This window comes from Syngnathoides biaculeatus, chromosome 13, assembly GCF_019802595.1.
Source record: "Syngnathoides biaculeatus isolate LvHL_M chromosome 13, ASM1980259v1, whole genome shotgun sequence".
NCBI lineage: Eukaryota > Metazoa > Chordata > Actinopteri > Syngnathiformes > Syngnathidae > Syngnathoides > Syngnathoides biaculeatus.
Genome location: NC_084652.1, coordinates 22,071,438 through 22,090,770, shown reverse-complemented (window position 1 = coordinate 22,090,770; position 19,333 = coordinate 22,071,438). Strand labels below are relative to the sequence as shown.

Sequence of the window (19,333 nt, the reverse complement as noted above, 5' to 3'; positions counted from 1 at the left end):
GTCGAATCTCAGATTCAGGAAAAGCAATGTGGTTTTCGTCCTGGGCATGGAACAGTGGACCAGCTCGACACCCTTGGCATGATCCTTAAGGGTGCAGTTCACCCAACCAGTCTACATGTGTTTTGTGGATTTGGAGAAGGCGTTCAACAGTGTTCCTTGGGAAGTCCTGTTCGAGATGTTTCGGGAGTGTGGCATACCAAACCGGCTGATACGGGCTGTTCTGTCCCTGAACGACTGGTGTCAAAGTTTGGTCCACAATGCCGGCAGCAAGTCGCAGTCGTTTCTGATGAGGATTGGATACTGCCAAGGCTGCCCTTTGTCATGGATTGTGTTCTTAACTTTTATGGGCAGAGTTTCTACACACAGTCGAGGCGTAGATGGGGTACAATTTGGTGACCTCATTATTTCCTCACCGCATTTTGCAGATGATGAGGTTCTGTTGGCTTCACCAAGTTGTAATCTCGAACCATCACTGGAGTGGTTCGCAACTTAATGTGAAGCAGCTGGATGAGAATCAGCACCTGTAAATCTGAGGCGATGATCTTCAATTCGAAAAGGGTGGCTTGCTCTCTCCAGGTTGGAAATGTGATCCTACCCCAAGTGGAGGAGTTTTAGTATCATGGGGTCTTGGTCAAGAGTGAGGGAACACTGGAACATGAGATCGACAGGCGACTCGATGCAGCGTCTGCAGTGATGCAGATTTTTATATCGGTCAGTTGTAGTAAAGAATGAGGCTAAGTCGAAAGGTGAAGCTCTCAATTTACCGGTAAATCTACGTTTCCTACCCTCACCTATAGTCACGAGGGGGGGTCATGACCAAAACAACAAGATCCCAGATACAAGCGGCCGAAATGAGTTTCCTCCCCAAGGTTTCCAGGCTCTCCCCTGGAGATAGGGTGAGAAGCTTAGTCAACAGGGAAGAGCTCAGAGTAGAGACAATCCTCCTATACATTGAGAGGAGCCAGATGAGCTAGCTGGGCCATCTGAATTGCATGCCTCCTGGGTGCGTCCCTGGTGAGGTGTTATCTAACCAAAAGGATACCCAAGAAATAATCCAGGACACACTGGAGATACTATGTCTCTCAGGTGGCCTGAGAACACCTCAGGATAACCTTCACATAACTCGTCACAACCAGCTGAGTTGGTGGCACTCACATAGGCCTGTCATTTGGTGCAGGGAAAATCTCTCACCATTTAGACAGACTCCCAATATGCTTTTTAGGTGTTCCATTACTTTGGCGCCCTCTGGCACCACCACACATTTTTTAAATCTGATGACAAACCAATGCTTCACCATGACAAGTTTCCAGCTCTGCTTGATGTTGTCCTTCTGCCATCTCTTATAGCGGTGTGTAAATGTGTGGAACATACCAAGTTGTCTGACCCTGTCACTCAGGGAAATGCACGTGCAGACGCTGCCGCCAAGGCTGCATCACGCCTGCCTCTTTCTTCATTCCACCTCACCTCCTTCCTCTCCACTGCCCAATTGCCCCGCCCCCCTCTCTCTCTCTCTCTTGCTGACCTTCACTCACTAGCTACTCATGCTGAATGTGCTGTGTGGCGACTGTGCAGGGCGACTTTTGAGAATCGCATTTGGATGGGCCCTGATGGCACACTCTCAAGCAACATCAATATTTAACACTTCTCTATTGTAGATTGGGAATTATTAACTTTATGTCATTCTGTTGACAGTTAGCGTTTTTTGTCTTTGTCTCCCTCCCACTTCTTGAAATTCTGTTTTGTTCGATTGATCAACTCTGATCCTCAATAACCTTAAATTAAAATAATCACAGAGTAAGGTCAAAAACTCCAATGTAACACAGTAAAACTGTGCCGGGATTCAGGGGATGCAAATTCTCCATTCTGCTTGATCCAACAGTCGAACACGACACCAAAGAAAAAAGTCCACAGTTGGGCTTTAGTCTTAGTGGAATGGAAAAACAGGTGCAATACCTGACGAGTATGAGATATTCACAACAAAATGCCAAAACTTGTCAATCCTAAACTCAAAGGCAGAGTTGCTACAATGGAAACATTCAACAAATAATGGCACAGCAATGAATGTATACATGTACAGTACAATGTAGCTGTTGAAAAGCTATATATAAAATTCAAATACGATTTTGTGGTCAAAAGATCTTCACGTGTAGTGGATATAGAAAATGAGCATACCCTTGTGATTTTTTTTTTGTAAAATAAGATTTTCATCATACAAAGATTAGAAACTGTACAATAATCTGGGAGTTACTGATGGTGTAGTGATATGCTTGCCTGATTTTGGTGCAGTTAGTGTGGGATCACATCCCACTCAGTGATGGTGTCTACATGTGGCCTGTGACTGATTGGCGACCAGTTCAGAGTGGAGTCCACCTTTGGCCCGAAGTCAGCTGAGATAAGCTCCAGTGCCCCTAACCAGGATAAGTGGCGCTGAAGATGGATGGATGGATGGATGGATGGATGGATGGACGGATGGATGGACAATAATCTGGTTGCATAAACACGCACACTCATACACAAATATTTTGCTAACGTACTATCAATTCAATCTCTGTACCGCTTATCCTCACTTAGGTCATAGGCGTGTTGCAGCCTATCCCAGGTATCTTCGGTGAGTGGCGGGGTACACCCTGAACAGGTTGCCAGCCAATCTCAGATGCACATACAAACAAAGAATCGTTCGGACTCACATTCACACTTATGGGGTATTTAGAATTGTCAATTAACCTACCATGCATGTTTTTGAATTGTGGGACAAAACCAGAGCAAATCCATCGCAACATGGAGAAAACTCCACCCACTCTTGATTTGAACCCAGGTCCTCAGAACTAAGAGGAAGATGTGCTAACTAGTCGGTCACTGTGCTGCCTACTACTGCAATGGGGGACAGCACATCGCCATGACATATATAGAAGGTCACCTTGCTATAACATGCCCTTACTGTATGTGCACATAAGCTGTGACATTTCAGAAGAGGCTACAATTGCTCAAACCAGCTGTTAGTTAATCGACGCATGGAATCAACGTATTGGTCACACCTGAATCAAGCGACGAGATGGTGATAGGCTGAGATCCTTTTTGTGTGTGGGTGGGGGGGGGGGGTTTTAACGCGATCGACCAAAACTGCCTTGGTGATTGACTGGTTAATCGCAATCGATGCATTGGGCACTCCAGTTGTAATGTTATTTCAATTTTGCAGCTTGACCAATGATAGTTTATGTCATTCTGCCCCGTATTTGGTGTTCACGTTGTTTCTCTGTGTTAGTGACTTACTGATCTTTTAAATTCTTCTATTCTTTAAACAGCTCAACTTTTCTCTTACTTGTTTTTCTTTAGAAATCCACTGCCAGGGTTTCAGTCACCCTAGTATTTACGTTTTACCTTCATCTTTTCTATCCATGCGACACCATATCACTCGATTTATCATTTACAATGTGTTTAACATGACAGTTTAACTTTTACAACTGCTCTTTTGTCCAATCATACCTCAATGTAGCTCACTTGTTTTTGTTGATGCGGTTGGTCCTCCAAATGCCGAAAATCTGCTCATGCATCAGAGCAACACACACACCTGGCTGTTGGACACAGAGACAAATGTTCTGGTCTTTTTTTTTTTTTTTTTTTTTTTTAAATCTCAATATCTTTACAACCATGGCAACAGATGTACCAAAGAGGAGAACAATATGCTACACTGGACACTATTGCTACTCTAATAAATGAAAAATGCACTCATACTGTCAGTCAGAATTAGGTCTGTGTTAATATGTGGTCTGAATCCATTAAGTATTCAAGGAGCAATAACCCATATTTATCGAACACACTGTTCCAAAAGAATTAGAACGTTGAGGTCACTTTCTTTTTTTTTTGCCCCTATAGACTAAAAGCATTTGGGTTTGACATAAAAAAATAAATATGAGACAACATTTCAGCTTTCATTTGTACATGTATACATCTGCATCTGATACACCATTTAGAACTGAGGTTCACAACTGTTTTAACACTGGAATCTGCATTTTCCTGTACTTGCCAAGTTGCTATGTGGTTTTACAAGAATTAAGAGAAACAAGAACATCAATTGCTCCAGCCTTTGAAAACCTACATACGGTATTTCATGTTTTTAAACATTTTAAGAATGTGCTGCTATGCTACCCATTTTTGGGTCCCGAGGCACCAGGCACCTTCTAAATCACTGATTTAGAAGTAGCATTATTTGTAATAAAACACCACATTTTAAGGTGAGCTAAACTACTGGGACAGTTGACTATGGGGTTTAAGTCTGAAGATTGATTTGGTCAGTTTAAAACCTTCCACTTCTTTCCTCTAATTAACTTGTTCTTTTTGGGGGGGCAGTGTATTTTGGGAAATTTTACAGCATGATGGTGGATCTCCCAAGTGGTTTGGTTGCATCTCCCTTTAAATAGGCAAACAAATTGTTTCTATAGACTTCTGAGTTCATTTTGCTGCTGCCATCTTGAATTAAATCAATGAAGATTAATGAGCTTATCCCACAAGCCCAAACCATGCCATTACCTCTACTGTGGATTTAGCCTTTCCATCTCCATGGTCAAAATTAATCTTCATCACATAACTCCATAAATCTTTGTCCCATATTTTTTGGGTCTAATCTGAATTTATTGGCAAATTCCAACCTGGCTTGGGTATTCTTCTTGTTTAACAGTGTTTTGCATCTCTATGTTTGTGCTATCTTCTGTGTATCATCTCCAAATGAAAATATAAGATGAAATGTTTTCTTGTCTTATTACAGTTAGTTCACAGAAAAAGTGAAATTGGTTTCACTGTTTCAATATTTTTTAAGAGCACCAAAAATGTATTATTCAACATATTCTGAAATGTGATTTTTTTTTTTTTTAATCCTCGATCTGCTGCAAGATAGTAATGGGTTCTTCCTTGGCTCATACCTCCCATCATATTTCATGGAATGAATTAATCTGAAATACTGCAGACTGACAGACATATAGACCAAGTCTACTCTTGGAACTGTGGTTAGGTTGTTTTGCACCCTCAAATAAGTAAATAAATTCTGAGGTTGTCACACAAAAAAAGTGTGCTTCTTAAGTGTGTGTATATCATGAAAGCTGGGTCTTGTTGGTTTTCTAATAATCTACTGGGCCTATTGGTAAATTGTTTGACATGTAGCAATAAAAAATATACTGAAAATGTGGATTAATCTGGTTAGTTACATTGAACTATTTTGAACACTGTACATATATACATGTATGTATATGAATATACATGGACGGCACGGTGGGCAACTGGTTAGTGCGTCTGGATGGATGGATGTTATCTACAATTTATTCTCTTTCAAACATTAATTTTGCACTGAAAATTGTTACATATTGTTTGTTGAAAAGTAGTCCAATATAAATAAAGATGTCTCCCAGTAATAATCATGTTTAATAGTGATTACAATATTGACCCAAATAATCATGATTATTATCTTGGCCATTATGGTGCCGTCATAATAATATGGAAACACTAAGATTCTGCAGTTGGACCAAGATAGCACTCTGTGGTTTTTGAGTACCATAATTTCCAGCCAACAGTGCGCACCTGATTATAAGCCTTACCCAGTACATTTCTAAAGGAAATACCATTTGGTACATACATAAGCCACATCTGTGTAAAAGTCACTTCCTCTGCAAATTTATTCCACCGGTATCACTCTTACCTTTTAACCTTGAGTGCCCCCTTGCAGCCATTGGAAAAAATGCACAAACTAATCGCATTACCGCATAAGCAGCAAGGTTGAAAGCGTGTGAAAAAAGTCGTAGCTTATAGGCCGGAAATTACGGTAGATGCTTATCTCTGGTTCAAAAATCTAATGTGTAACCATCAAAAAATGCTGTTAAATGCAAAGCCATATCAAGAAGTCCAAACAGTGTCTGGACAAAGGGGACCAGAGTTCCCCTTTCACACATGAAGCACACAGGAAATTGCCTCTATCAGAAGTGTCTCATGTACTGGAACTACTTTGTTTGGTTTGTGGGGAAAGGGCAAAAAGGAGGGCATGATACAAAATGGGGAGCTGCAGCCACTTATCTTCATACAAATAAAATGCATTTTAGATGATTCACAATATGGCTGTAAAATATGTCTCTCGAAGTTTAAAAGATTTTAATGAAACTGTATCTAGACTATGTACATAAATGTATGATTAATGCAAGTGCTGTGTATTTCCAAATCATTTTCTCAAATGGAAATATTGACAGTTAAAATCTTTTCCAGGGTTACAGTGCTATCATAATATCTAGAAGCTATCATAAAATTGCACTGCATAGGAAATGTTTAGGACGCCTACTCTTGTAATGTTCACAGCATGCACAGAGAAATAATATAGGTTGGGTTGTACAATTAGCAAATTCAAGGGAAGTTGGCTTGTTTTTTGCAAGAAATTACTGGGCAAAAGTAAAACAGCCCATCAGGATAAAAGGCTCGACAGATGTGTCAATCGTTTGCCTTGCACTCATGGACATACTTAAAGCAATCTCACCCTGCAAGCCTCACTCTCACCTGTTAGGTTGAACTTCAGGTGTTTCGGTGACTATTTTAGAGTATCCAGCACGAGAAAATAAAAAAGCCCTTTCCTTGTTTGCTAAAAAATGGGAAAGATAAACAGAGGTAAAGTGAAGGGAATTGTGGCAGCCGATATTATTCAGAAGCGACACATTTAATTTTTAGCAATGTTTACGAATACACGTAACTGATGGATGTAGCATTGATCGGATTTGAGTGGGGAGAGGGGTTAATAAAGTGACTTTGGCTAAAAACTACAAATATACCTTTTAAATTCACTTTTAATGATACCAGCCATTGTGGCTAGGGATGCAGATTATTGTCGGGCAAACAACTAGCGTAACCTCTGAATGTGATTCTATAGTCTTAATGTTTCCTTTAGTAGCTTTGGTTGTATACTGGTCTTCTTCTGTCCTCATGTTATTGTTCTCATGAAATTCTCAAAAACAATTGTTCAGTCTTCACATCATTGTGTTAAATGTCCATCCAATCCATTAATCCATCCATCATCTGAGCCGCTTCTCCTCTCAAGGTTTGTAGGCATGCTGAAGTTTAACCTAGCTATCTTCGGGCAGGTGGAAAACTGGTTGCCTACCAATCGCAGGGCACAAATAAATAAACAACCATTCGCACTCACATTCACATCTGTGGGAAATTTAGGGTCTTCAATCAACCTACCATACATGATTTTGAAATTGGGAAGAAACCGGAGTATCTCGAGAAAACCCACGCAGGGACAGGGAGAACATGCCTCAGGGCATCAAGCAGATGTGCTAACCAGTCGCCCGTTTTACTGGATGGCACATATATGGGATGTGGATATTGGGATGGGCGAGGAAACTAGAGTGTCTTGGGAAAACCCAGACAGGCAGGGGAAAAACATGGAAACACAGGTTGTGGCAGGATTTGAATCCCGATCCTCATAACTGTTTGGCAAACTCTCTAACCAGTCCTCCACTTAAATGTGCACATCAGAAAAGCTATTCCTCACTTATTTGAACAAGTTGCAAATACTTACGATGCAATACATGGTACATCCATGTGTAGCCTCTCTAATATAAAATACTTCGAGGAGGTCCCCACCTGAGTTCTTTTTTTACTCCAAAGTACGAAACTAATAAATTAACTCAACGTTAATTACTCTGTCTATTACAATTTTACTCTTCACTTGTGCATTTAATTCTCTCTCAAAAGTCTGAAATAATATTTCCCCTTATGAGTTAACATTATCCTAATTTAAATAATCAAGCTACCAAATAAACTCACTACTATTTTAACTGTCTTGCAGATAATCAAATAATAAACCTGGTTATGTAACAAAAAGTGTGAACATTTAATAACAAAAGGATGGAAAAATCAAACATGTATACGCAACAAACAAAGTAAATTTAACAGGTACACAATGCTCACATGCTAAGGGCCCAAACAAATATGAATATAGCCGGCAAGCAAACAAAATTCAAACCCCAATGTCACGAAGCAAACAAAATTCAAACCCCAATGTCACTGTGGTGCTTCCCAAGGCTAGGGTCAGTTCTGGGACACGCTCCTGTTCGGCCTGTATATTCAACTCTTGGATCATATTCTTCAGAAATTCAATTTCATAGCGATGCTAATGACAGTTATATCAAGCAGTGTCTCCAGATGACTACAGTTCAATTGTTGTGTCACTGTCTAAAACAGATACAGTGAAGAAAATTAGTATTTGAACACCCTGCTATATTGCAAGTTCTCCCACTTAGAAATCATGGAGTTGTCTGAAATTTTCATCAAAGGTGCATGTCCACTGTGAGAGAGATAATCTAAAAAAAATACAGAAATCACAATGTATAATTTTTCAACAATTTATTTGTGTGATACAGCTGCAAATAAGTATTTGAACACCTGAGAAAACCAATGTTAATATTTGGCACCTTAGTCTTTGTTTGCAACTCCAGAGGTCAAACGTTTCCTTTTGTTGTTCACCAGGTTTGCACACACTGCAGGAAGGATCTTGGCCCCCTCCTCCACACAGATCTTCTCTAGATCAGACAGGTATCTGGGCTGTCGCTGAGAAACACGGAGTTTCAGCTCCCTCCAAAGATTTTCTATTGGTTTTGGGCTGGAGACTGGCTAGGGCACGCCAGAACCTTGATATGCTTCTTCCGAAGCCACTCCTTGGTTTTCCTGGCTGTGTGCTTTGGGTCGTTGTCATGTTGAAGGACCCAGCCACGACCCATCTTCAATGGTCTGACTGAGGAAAAGAGGTTGTTCCCCAAAGTCTCACAATACATGGCCCTGGTCATCCTCTCCTTAATACAGTGCAGTCCTCCCGTCCCATGTGCAGAAAAACACCCCCAAAGCATGATGCTACCACCCCCATGCTTCACAGTTGTGACGGTGTTCTTGGGATGGAACTCATCATTTGTCTTCCTCCAAACACAGTTCTTGGAACTATTACCAAAAAGTTTCATTTTGGTCTCTTCTGACCACAAAACCTTCTCCCATGACTCCTCTGTATCATCCAAACGGTCATTGGCAAACTTAAGACGGGCCTTGACATGTGCTGGTTTAAGCAGGGGAACCTTCCGTGCCATGCATGATTTCAAACCATGATGTCTTAGTGTATTACCATCAGTAACCTTGGAAGTGGTGGTCCCAGCTCTTTTCAGGTCATTGACTAAGTCCTGTCGTGTAGTCCTTGGCTGATTCCTCACCTTTCTAAAACCCTACGAGTTGATGTCTTGCATGGGGCTCCACTCCGATTGAGATTGAACGTCATGTGTAACTTCTTCCATTTTCTAATGATTGCTCCAACAGTGGACCTTTTTTTCACCATGCTGCTTGGCAATTTCTCAGTAGCCCTTTCCAGCTATGTGGAGTTGTACAATTTTGTCTCTTGTGTCTTTGGACAGTTCTTTGGCCTTGGCCATGTTACCAGTTTGAGTCTTACTGATTGTATGGTGTGGACAGGTATCTTTATGCAGCTAACAACCTCGGACAGGTACATCTGATTCAGGATAAAACAAGGACTGGAGGTGGACTTTTAAAGGCGGACTAACAGGTCTTTAAGGGTCAGAATTCTAGCTGATAGACACGAGTTCAAAAACTTATTTGCAGTTGTATCACACAAATAAATTATTAAAAAAAATCATACATTGTGATTTCTGGATTTTTCTTTTTACATTATCTCTCTCACAGTGGACATGCACCTAAGATGAAAATTTCAGATCCCTCCATTATTTCTAAGTGGGAGAACGCGCAATATAGCAGTGTTAAAATACTTTTTTCTTCACTGTAAATAACTGGATGAGCTAAAAAAAAAAATCATAATTAAGCCACAACAAAACAGAGATAATTGTTTTTGACAATGAAGAAAAGAAATTGCTCTTCGTAAACTCCTGGAGTCGCTCTCTTTAAAAAACAAGTCCAAAACCTTGGTGTATTGATAGATTCTGACCTGATCATATAAAAATAATTATTCAAATCAATTACTTGCCCTTTACCAGCAGAAAAAGTGAAGCTCAAGGGAGAAGAGATAGCGAGGGTGGACGACTTCAAATACTTGGGGTCAACAATACAGAGCAATTGTGAGTGTGGTAAGAAAGTGGAGAAACGGGTCCAAGCAGGGTGGAACAGCTGACAGAAGGTGTCTGGTGTTCAATGTGATAGAAGAGTCTCCGCTAGGATGACGGGCAAAGTTTATAAAACAGTGGTCAGGCCGACCATGATGCACGAATTAGAGATGGTGGCACTGAAGAAACAACAGGGAGCAGAACTGGAGGTAGCAGAAATGAAGATGTTGAGGTTCTCACTCGGACTAAGCAGTTTGGATAGGATTAGAAATGAGCTCATTGGAGGAACATCCAAAGTTGGATGTTTTGGAGACAAGGTTAGAGAGAGCAGACTTCAATTGTTTGGACATGTCCAGAGGCGAGAGAGTGATTATACAAGCCGAAACGAAAAGAAGAAGAAGCTGTGTACAACCTCTTCCGGAAATAAAACCATTCTTAAGATCATGCCCTTGCCTCGGAGTCCTGTATTTGGGTCCGCCCCCATGCCGCTGGCTTATGACATATATAATGAGGTTTTTTTTCCTTCGTTTTAACAGCTTTTAACCATGTAAAGCACATTTAGCTACCTTGTTTTATGTCATGCTCTACTAAAAAATAAATTTGGTTTACTCTGCTTACAATTATCTGCAGTTTCTTACATTACAAATTGCTTATATCACGTTGATCAATTTTTTTTATAGTTTATTTGTTGAATAATCTCAAACCCACATCATTTAGGCACTAGTTCATGGTCTAAGTCTTGACGTGCAAAATGGTTGCACAAGTTCTCATGATATCCCAAGATTACTGTATTTCTATCCATTGGGATTTCTATTACACTCTTTCCCAGGTCAAACTTGACTTTCTTTAACAAATGGAAATGTATGAAGGATTAAATCTAGCATTGATCAACAAGTTTCATGAAAAATTGCAGGTCAAACATGCATCTCATGAACCATTAAAGTAAGTTTCTTTCGGCTTGTCCCTTTCAGGGTCGCCACAGCGTGTCATCTCAGATGAACGCACATATATGTTTGCCACAATTTTTACGCCGGATGCCCTTCCTGACGCAACCCTTCTCAGGGAGTGGAGGCCCCAGAGGGAACCATTAATTGGCAAAAATGTACTAGGTCGAGTATAACACAACATTACAATGTCTGCCAATTAAAAGACAAGGAATTGGATGGGGTCAACAGCCAAAGAGAAGACGAGGAATGATGCTGTCTGCCAAGAGAGTTGGGTGTCAAAAAATAGAAAGAACCAGAAGAAGCTGAGGACAAATGGATGCTCCTGATGAGATAAGTGCCGCACTTGAAGACAATGTTTTCAATCATGGGTTTAGGTCTAGGAAGACCACACTGTAATTCCTACCGCGTTGGATGTGCATTTTTCCCTAAGGAGCTTGTCCACTGCTCACATTTTTATTTTTCTGTTTTGTTTTTTGTCATTGTGTTATGGCAGTGCTGTTTCCTTTCAAGATCGGAATTAGCTGAGGTCTGTCAGGAAATTACAGTGAAAACAGTAAAATCTTACAATTGTGCATATTGTCCAGTTTCTTGCAATCAATCTCTCACATAAGATCAAAACTTTAGCCATAGTTTTCATTCGAACATCCCTCCAGAGTACATTGTTACATTGACAACTCAGCAATTTGACTGTCTTATCCGGACACAATGACACACAGACTTGTTATTCTGACGGCACTGACATGTTCATTGAAGCAGATGTTTACTTTTGAGAAGTGAACAAAGGATTTTGAGCCAAACACTGACTGTTACAGTTAATCCATTGTGTTTTGCTATTTGCACAAATTGTGTTGAGAAATGCACTTAAAAGGGATGGACGATATTGGGGAAAAAATGACATTGCCATTTTTTGTAAACCTAGGACACACTGCAATGAGAAAAAATACAAGACAACATTTTCTTGACATGGGAAAAGCATCGTACAGTTTTCTTTTTTCCCTCTATGTATTTTTTGGACAGCCGCAGTAGAAAAGATACTGGTAATATGATCAAAAGAGTACAGAAGTATACTGAGTTACTTGTGTCTACCTTAATTTAAATACACTGTGGTGTTGATCAGGTAAGTGCCCAGCCAAACATGTAGTAAAAATCGTGTAGTGTGTATATTCCAAACACTATACATTTGTTTTGAATACATTTTTAATTATATGTTTTAACATAATATGCATTAATACAGTATTTCTGCAGTTGAGTGCATTACTTTAAACAATACACATTGTTCTGTGCACCTTGAGCCTGGATAAGACATAGGATTGTGACATAATCCACAACCAACCACTCTAGAATGTTTAGGTTTTTGGGTTATCTTCCATGTGGTGTGACATATGAAGGTGAACATGCCAGCTTATCACCTGAAGTTGACCAATATTAAGATTGCGCCTTGCAATGGCGCATTGCCTCCCTTGCTCATCATTGTTAAAATGTATTTGCATGCACAAACCATTGTTTGACAAAATTTTAGAGCATGAATCGAAAGAACCTCAGCATGTTTACGCACAAACCTTCATGCTAACTTTATCTAAATAACATTATGTTCCCTCCTTGTCAACTATACCAGGGATGACACCAAACCTATGGGTTACTCCAGGTTATAATTTAGCCTAATAATTAATACCAGTGCTATTCTTATGTCGGCCATTTGTTATCACTGTATGCTAGCACAACCAGTTCAGTGTGTACCCAGCCTCCTACCAGTAGATAGTGGGATAGGATCCTGCAGTCCCCCTTGCAAGGATAAGCGGCTCAAAAAAATGGATACATTGATGGATGGATGGATGTATGGATGGATGGATGGATAGATGCTAAAATTTGGGTAGCACAGATACACTGTTTAATTATTTGTTTTATGTCACAGTTTCACTCACAGTAAATAACAGCTGGAAGTGACTTACCAAATTTCAAATTCCAGGAATAATTTGACAGGTGTACCAAAACAACTAGGAAAAATTGTCAAGCTTTTCCTTAGTTTGGAGTAAGTGTTCCACAAAAAAATAAGCTAAATAATGAGCAAAAGACATGCTGAGGGTTAACCTTTCAATGCTCAATGACGTCAACTGCAAGTTATTATTTTACATAGTCATATCTAGCAATATTTCATATACAGTATATACAGTATGTTGGACTTTAAACTTATCTGATCAGCCTGATTGGTCTCAGTCGACAATTAGCATTTCATGCTGATCATTTGATCAGATTTAATCTCATAGTTTATCGTCTTTAATCAGCTCTGCAAAAGATATTTACACCACGTTGCTGTCGTGTACAGCATATTTGAATCCAAAAGGCAGCTTATTTTTAACCTTGTCCTGTGTGTTGTGGAGTTGTACTCTCAATATCAGACCATCACTAAAGTTGTTTTTTTTTTAAACATGTCGGTGGTGTGGGACAGACAACTGGATCCACCAGATGAGACTACAAGATAAATCTGGTCTGTCATGATTGCACTATGTCAGACTACTACAATAAATTCCTGTGTTTCGATACCACAACATCCCGTATTTTACGATCAGTGGGCTTCATCTTGTCTTGGCTACTGAATACATTAAAGTCCATGGCAATAACAACAATAATGGCTCACGCAGTGTGTTTATGAGAACAAAATGGGGGAAAATGTGTAGTGTGGTCACCGGTGCTCAGGAGGGAACGTTCGTTTTCCACTTGCTTGAGATATGTTGAAATACTTTTAATATTGTACCATTCACAAGCAAGCAACAAAACGTTATCTAGCATAGCAAGCAACTGCTAGCACTAACAGTTATAAGCAAAAATGCATTCTGTCATTTCATGCCCTAAAATTTTGGTGTTTGAAAATGTAATTGCAATAAAGTAATTTAATTACAGTAAGTTAGCACCCATTATTTCTGTCATGTTGTAATGTTGGTTTAACCTAACTGATCAGAATATATGATCTGAGTAGAGCAGTGATTTCCAACCTTAGTGGAGGCATGCTACATATTTTACAATTGCGAAATCTCACAGCACACTAGCAAACAAAAATATCACATCAACTGAACATATTAATTACTGTGCCAGCACGGTGGATGACTTGTTACAGTGTCTGCCTCACATTTCTGAGGTCCCAGGTCAATGCCAGACCCACCTGTGTGGCGTTTGCATGTTCTCTCCTGTGCCTGTGTGGGTTTTCTCCGGGCACTCTGGTTTCCTCCCACATCCTAAAAACATCCATTAATGGGAGACTCTAAATTGCCCTTTGGTATGATTGTGAGTGTGAATGGTTGTTTGTTTCTATGCGCCCTGTGATTGGCTGGCAACCAGTTCAGGGTGTACCCACTTCCTGCCCGAAGATAGCTGAGGATAAGCAGCTTAAATGGATGGATGGATGGATGGATGGATGGATGGATGGATGGATGGATGGATGGATGGATGGATGGATGGATGGATGGATGGATGGATGGATGGATGGATGGATGGATGGATGGATGGATGTGTCAAATACCAAATTAACCATCAACCAGGTTGGGAGGCAACCATTGTAACAGCTGAGCCAAGCCTGATATAACACAGTATGTTGCTTTTTTTCTGAAACCAATTTGATTGTGGAAGAGCAATGGAAAGTCTGTTCTGTCCACACATTACTTGGACATTGTACAGATTGCGCATTGGCACTTGGCAAAGTAAAATCTGTTTAACGTCCGGCTGGTTTAGACATTTGCTTTGACATATTCATCTCGTCTTAAAAATGATGAGTTTAACATTGCAGTGCATGTGTAGCCTCAGCTTCAGACTGGTTGTCATGGTTAATAATCACATGCATGATCCTTAGTGGAATCTTGTAATTATGCTGAGGATTGTCTCTACTCAGATGAAATGGAAAGTCGGGCTCTGCAACTTTACATTAACACATTTGGAGGGCACGCCTCTGTTCCTTTTATCATTATTTTATTTATTTTTTTTAAATTCACACGACATATTTGAGTTGTTCACCTCTGATTTTGTTCCTTATTCTTACGACTTTTCCACTCTTCCTGTCTCACCGCCTCTGTGCTCTGCGGTGCATTTCCTGTCTCTCTCCCTCCTCTATTTTCTCTCACTCTATGTTCCCCCACACAGTAATATGATCTTGTCTATCAGACCGACAGAACCATGAATCAAAAGACACAGAAAGAGAAATATAGTACAAACCTTAGTGGCCCCACCCCCACTACAACCACACTCATCAGCAACATCCCTACCCCCAACAACCGTCTCTCTCTTTCACTCTGTCTTTCTCTCTCTGTTTCTTTTTCTCTCCATTCCCTACCCCCAACCACACAGCCTGCTCTCTATCCACAGCATCTATCTTCCATCTCTATCTTCTTTTCGCAAACAAACACAGGCAGACAACAACACAGGGCACGGCGGCATACCTTTGTGCATGCAATCATGTTCCCTTCTCAGAGTAACAGCAGCAGGTTGCCAGGTTTACAAGTGTCAAATGAGTGTGATGCTACCATGTCAGATGAAAATAACAATAATGTGGTATTCTATTAATGCCCCCATTTCGAGGTCAGAGGTCAAGGGCGACTAATGTACAGTTGCTGTGTCCCAATCAAAAGCAGCGCCTTGTAGTTTGTCATGGCATAGTCTTCTTTCCACCATGCCTCTCTTGAGGTCCACAGATACAGTATTAGTTACACATGTAAGATTGCAATAATACAATGTGAACAGATGCTCCACTTTACGCATACAGCTGAAACCTTAGCGGAGGCACTTCAGAGGATGCTTGCCTGCAATTTCTGAGCCCAACTATTTACATATTCATCTTTGAGAACATAGTAAGTCACTTTGTAGCCAGAAATAAAACACTGCAGCTCACTTTAGCTTCCCCAATCCCAAAGTGACATGATAAAGGATTACCATAAATTGTATCCTGGTGAATTTACAGTATTACAGGGACATTACAACATGATGTTTGTTTTCTTCCTGAGCTGCTGTTTCTTGGTCAAATCAAATACTTCTTTTCTTTCATAAAACAAGGATGTTATTGATTATTGAAATAAAGTGCAAACAAAAATCAAAGTTGATATGACTTATTTTGCTTCATGATAAATGAATGTGTGAAAGTACAAACATTTACTGCACGGGTGTCAAACTCAGTTTTGTCACAGGCTACGTAGTAGTCATGGTTAGTCAGTAGTCTGAGGGCTGTGAAACCATAAAAATCTTTAATCGCCTTATCATATTCATACATTAAATTTCAGAACTATTTTTGGGATCAGAAATCAAGAGTAATTGGTTTTTTAACCTTTGCAACCATTGTTCATGTTTGGTAACACAAAAATGCTTTTAATATCTCAACATTATCATTTATGATATAAGAATTTGAAATGTTGGTACAGACTTTCACCAGAATTATGGAAGTTGACACAGATGATTTGCCTTCTAAAATCATGTGGTGGGCCGGATCTGGCCCCCGGGCCTTGAGTTTGACATCTATGATTTAGTGTTTCAGCCTGTTAACGCTTCGCAGGACTCTTCTGCTAAATTATAAAATTAATATGCACCAATCCGTTGCTTTAAAAGACTGAAGGTTAATACTCTGTGAGCTGCATTCTTCCATTGCACTTATACACACACACACACATATATATACATATATATATATATATATATATATAATATATATATATATATATATATAAAATCAGTTAATCACAGTCAAATTGGGAGACCCCACAATGCACACAGGCAGACAAACAGACAGATATATGTTGGAACTCTATCAGTCACAGGTTTCTGACCCTGACCCTTCACTTTGCTAAGGAGAGAAAAAGAGCGTTTCAGAGGAGTGGGGGGAAAAAAGTATCAAGAATTGCCCATTGCACTTGTTCAAGAATCCTGCACTGCTTTAATCTATCATATTATTGTACTGTTTAAACCATAATTACCTTGGAATTATATTGGTGAGAATCTAACTAAACCACAGTCTCTCATCAATATACAGTGATGGCAGTAGCTGCTTGAATTAACTTCTGGATAATAAAACGATTAATTACCATTTAATTGGCAGGACGAGAAAGATGAACACCCCACCCACCCCCACCCCCAGTTAATTAAAGTAGGAACAACACAAAGGTGAGTTTCATCTGACAGACAATGAGCACCACATGAAGATTGCTGCTGTGTGTCCTCTACCTTGTTGGTCCCAAAGGCCGGGTCAGGGTAGGAGAGCTGCCCCAGTCTGCTGTGCTCAGAAGCGGCCACAGGCTGAGGAGGCGCTGGGTAAACGCTCACATCCATGGCCGAACAGACATCCACTTCTCCCGCTCTTCGAGTCTTCTGCTTGCTCCCTCCCTTCCACTAATATCAACGAATGTTCAGTTTGTTGTGTTGTTTTACAAAGTTGTAAGTCTGTGCTGAAAACGAAGAACATACATCCAGGAGCCTCCTCGGGAACCAAGCGCCACTCTCCGGGATTTTTTTACCAAGGAGAAACGAAGCCGAAGAGCAGACTTTACAGGCACCCGCAAGTTTCGGAACGAGGGCTTCTCTCCATGCCGGTTTTCATGCTCCACTGACTCCCCGAACTTCTACGTTCTTCTTGGATAATTCGTGAATTAAAAATGAGAATCTATTTAGGAGAGTAGAACAACTCACTTTAAGACACGTCTCCACCTGTTTTTTTTTTTTTTTTTTTAATGGTCGCGATGTTTAGTCCGGCGAGCCTGAGCTGCTGCTCGAACTGTTTCGATAGTACACTCCTACACTGACTACTGTACTGACTGCTGCTGCTGCTGGTGGCGGTGGTTGTGGTGGTGCTGCTGCTGCTGCTACTTCTACTACTTTCCAGAGCGCCTATACAAAGACAGCTCTGACATCAAGCCCATGTGTATTATCATAACCGGATACGGAAGCCATTTCTTAAACAAAATAAGAGCTACTTGTCAGCTGTGTTTTCCTAGCGAACTTTTTAAATTCCATTGGTATGGGTTAGATTCATAACATAACCGATACTGTAAATTAGACTGAACCAACAATAACAATGTAGTCATAGTAGCAGTGGAGGTCTTCAAGAGCTCAAAACATTTAGATTTTAAATTAAATTAAATTAAATTAATACCGTACTTATTTCATGAAATTATATTTCTCAATTCCTAATGGGATTTTTTTCATTTCATTGTGTTTCTCATTGCCGGACTGATTCCAATTCATGTATTTTTTTTAGACGTGAACTTGAAAAAAAACGTGTTAAAAGTGTATGACCATATAGTCAAATATTTAAAATTTTATTCATCCATCCATTTTCTTAGCCGCGTATCTTCACAAGGGTCGCGGGAGTGCTGGAGCCTATCCCAGCTTTCAATGGCCAGGAGGTGGGGTACATTATTATATATTATTTTAAAAATTTTAAATTTAATTATTAAAATTATTTTTGGAAAATTCATCCCTCCCTGGCTCCAATTCATGCCTGTAATTTGATTCTATTTACTAATTATGAAAAAATGTGTTTACAGTGTTCAACCACTGACGTCTTCACGCACACATGCTGGAGCCTCGCAAGCGTGACGCAGGCTCACGCAGACTTGTTATCGTGGCCGGATTACAGTTTTTACCTTTGGTTAGCAACAAAAATTAACCAAAAAAAGGAACATCCATCCATTTCCAGAACTGTTATCCTGAGTAGGGTTACAAGTGCGGTGGCACCTCTCTCAACTGACTTTGCCTGAGAGGCAGGGTACACCCTTTAACTGGTTATGATCAATTCTCGGCTCCTCTAATCCATGATTATGGAGATGTACTGTGTACAGTTGAACAGATTCAAAAATTGCCCTCCAGTAGACAGTGATCAATGTAAATAAAAAAAAAAAAAAACACTCATTGGCACCCACCTTGTCTTTGCTCACTGCTCACCATGCATACCATCACCCACAGTCTCCATCCCACCAGTTTTATTCCCTCTTTGTTTCCAAGACTGCAGTACTTTTGGTGGAGCTTTTCAATTTACATACTGTCCCAAACAACACTCTGCAACATAAAAATAAACCTCTCCTCATTTATTTGTATATTGTTTGAAAAGTTAGTAAACAAATGTGTTTTTAAATGAATTATTTAATTTCAAGATTTCAACTTCTATATACTTTACACTATTGTCATGTCAATGAATCAGATGCCTACTGATGTCACTTGAACTGTATTAGCAATTGCGGGATTGCAATTTTCCATCCTCTGAGTGAGTTAGTAAAAGCAAGCCGTTATCTGTTGGGATCTGCACAAATGAATATGCTTTATAATTCAGCCTCGCTG

The 19,333-nt window shown here is 40.0% G+C and overlaps 1 protein-coding gene across 4 annotated transcripts in view; it reads right to left on the bottom strand.

Moving 5' to 3' along the window:
• The window catches only part of tox (thymocyte selection-associated high mobility group box), a 135,436-nt gene that overhangs the window by 91,611 nt on the left and 24,492 nt on the right, over positions 1 to 19,333 (bottom strand). For 2 of the 4 annotated variants that reach the window (XM_061839838.1, XM_061839840.1), the window contains exon 1: positions 17,225 to 17,906. The exons of 1 other annotated variant lie outside the window; for it this stretch is intronic. In XM_061839838.1, the coding sequence (XP_061695822.1) occupies positions 17,225 to 17,329 (105 nt within the window). In that variant the 5' untranslated portion in view covers positions 17,330 to 17,906. Of the gene's footprint in view, positions 1 to 17,224; positions 17,907 to 19,333 lie in introns of those variants that run through there. One more of the 4 variants, XM_061839839.1, reaches the window with a different exon arrangement.